The sequence below is a fragment of the Lonchura striata genome, chromosome 11, assembly GCF_050655825.1.
Source record: "Lonchura striata isolate lonStrDom1 chromosome 11, ASM5065582v1, whole genome shotgun sequence".
Classification (NCBI taxonomy): Eukaryota; Metazoa; Chordata; class Aves; order Passeriformes; family Estrildidae; genus Lonchura; species Lonchura striata.
The window spans coordinates 14,732,197-14,734,165 of NC_140713.1; the positions used below are offsets into that span (position 1 = coordinate 14,732,197).

At 38.0% G+C, this 1,969-nt stretch overlaps 1 protein-coding gene across 10 annotated transcripts in view; it reads left to right on the forward strand.

Moving 5' to 3' along the window:
- The window catches only part of FTO (FTO alpha-ketoglutarate dependent dioxygenase), a 226,295-nt gene that overhangs the window by 98,016 nt on the left and 126,310 nt on the right, over positions 1-1,969 (forward strand). For all 10 annotated transcript variants that reach the window (XR_014957894.1, XR_014957895.1, XR_014957896.1 and 7 more), the window contains one exon: positions 5-129. Coding sequence is in view for 7 of the 10 variants with exons in the window: in XM_021555037.3 (XP_021410712.3) it covers positions 5-129 (125 nt within the window). In the remaining 3 variants the exon portion in view is untranslated. The remainder of the gene's footprint in view (positions 1-4; positions 130-1,969) is intronic.

A 1,969-nucleotide genomic window follows, 5' to 3' on the forward strand; every position in this document is an offset into this window, starting at 1 on the left:
TAAGACAAGTCTGGTCGTCTCTGAGGTTAGAAAAGAGCAACAAATTGAGGAACAAAGGAATGAGACCATCAACTGCTTCCTGCTCCTTCTTAAGGAGAGACAAAAGCTGCGTAAAGAATGGACAGCAAGGTGAGAAGTACTCCTATAAATCCCCTTGAGTGGGGAAAAGTGACTTAATTTTTTTTTTAAATTTTACTGTTCAAACAGTAACTCCTTGAATGGGATAATCCATGTTTCTGTAGACTGCTCTCTTACTCATACAGTACAGGCTACTTAGTACTTGGTAGGCAGCACTAGGATCTGAGGAGTGGTGCCATAAAATGCCCTCAGGTTTTCCACATATTGCTGACAATATGAGCCATTCTCTTTGCTGGAATGCTCTGCTAAAACCTCACTTCCTGGCTGCTTCCCTTGTGCTCCTCCCATTTCCCTGTGGTGTCCTACTGGAGGTAACTGGATGGTGTTGGGTGAGATGGGCATTTGTGCATGAACCGCTGGAGTTCATCTTGTGTTTTACTGTTCCCAGTTCTTAAGGAGAGCTCACTGCCATGGATCAGGAGATGCTATTTATAGTGTTTAAAAATTGTTCATGTTTGTGTTTGGAAAGGTTTGTGTTACTGGAGTGTGGTCAGCTGAATGTGTTTCAGAAGCATCAGATACGCCATACTTTTAGTTTGTTCAGAAACAGGTGAATGAAAGAGGATTTCCACCATGTTCCATCTTGTCCTTCTCTTAGACTGCTAAATGAGTTGATGTCACCTTTTTCACATCTATGTCTAAAAGCTGTAGGTTGATACTAATTTTTTAATCACTTATTATTTTCTTATTTGATATTAATATAAAATATCTAGCAGCCTATTAAATTGTTATGCCAAATATGCAGTTTTTACTTAAAACCAGGAGAAATTCCTTACTTACCCTTAAATACAGGTTTTAGCCAAAAGTATTTTTAAATCAGTGTTTTGTTATTTAAGTTTAGCATTTAACTGGTATGATTTTTTTACCTGCACTAATTAAAGTCAAGGGAGATCTCTTGTATTTTATTGGTGTAGTTCCTGAAGACTCTGAGATTGCTTTTAAAATGTTATCTGTAGATTTTGGGTCTGACACTTGGGTATCTTTTCTGCTCCAAATAATTACAGCAAATGAAGCTGGAACATTTTAGAGACTTTAGCTAGAAATCAAACATAATTACACATAATTATTTTATAAATTACAGGTTGTGTTTTATAAGTTTGTGTTCCAGTGAGTATGTAATATTTGTATGCTGCACATTTAAGATTTCAGAGTAAGCTGGCTCTAAAATATTTTCCAAATTATCATGTGGGCTTTATGGGTTTTTTTTCTTGAACATTTTAAGGGATTTTTATGGGGGTTTTGTTGGTGGTTTTTTTTGTTTCTTTTGGTTGGGTTTTTCGGGGAGGGGCGTTGTTTGGTTTTTTTGCCTTCCGTCACCATGCTTACTAAATAATGTTTGAGTTATGTTGGAAACATAAATGTTTGAGCTATGTTGGAAACAGAGGAAATCACTTAAAGCTTTTCTGTGGGACATGTGCATCTTCATTGTGAAACAGAACAGAAAGCTTCTAATGAGCGGAATATCTTTTTAGAGTTCATTTTGTCTAACAATGATTTCCTAATACACAAAGTCATCAGCAATCATGGCAATAAGGAGTAATTTAGAAGTGCTGTGGGTTTCAGTGTGCCTGGCCTCACTTGCTGCTCACAGGGAGCTCTGGGGCTGGAGCCAGGGCTGCAGCTGGAGACGTAGCCCAGCCTCTAACACAGCAAAGCTGCAGCTCTTGGGGGTGGGAGAGGCACAAGCAGATGAAGTGCAGGCCTTCTTAAAACTAAACACCTGAAAGAAAATTTCAAGAGCATTGTGCCTTGAAAGTTCTGAAAGAAAGTGTCCTTTGAGTATTAAATATCCATAATCCTTTTTCTTTCTATTTGATGTTTCCCATCCCAG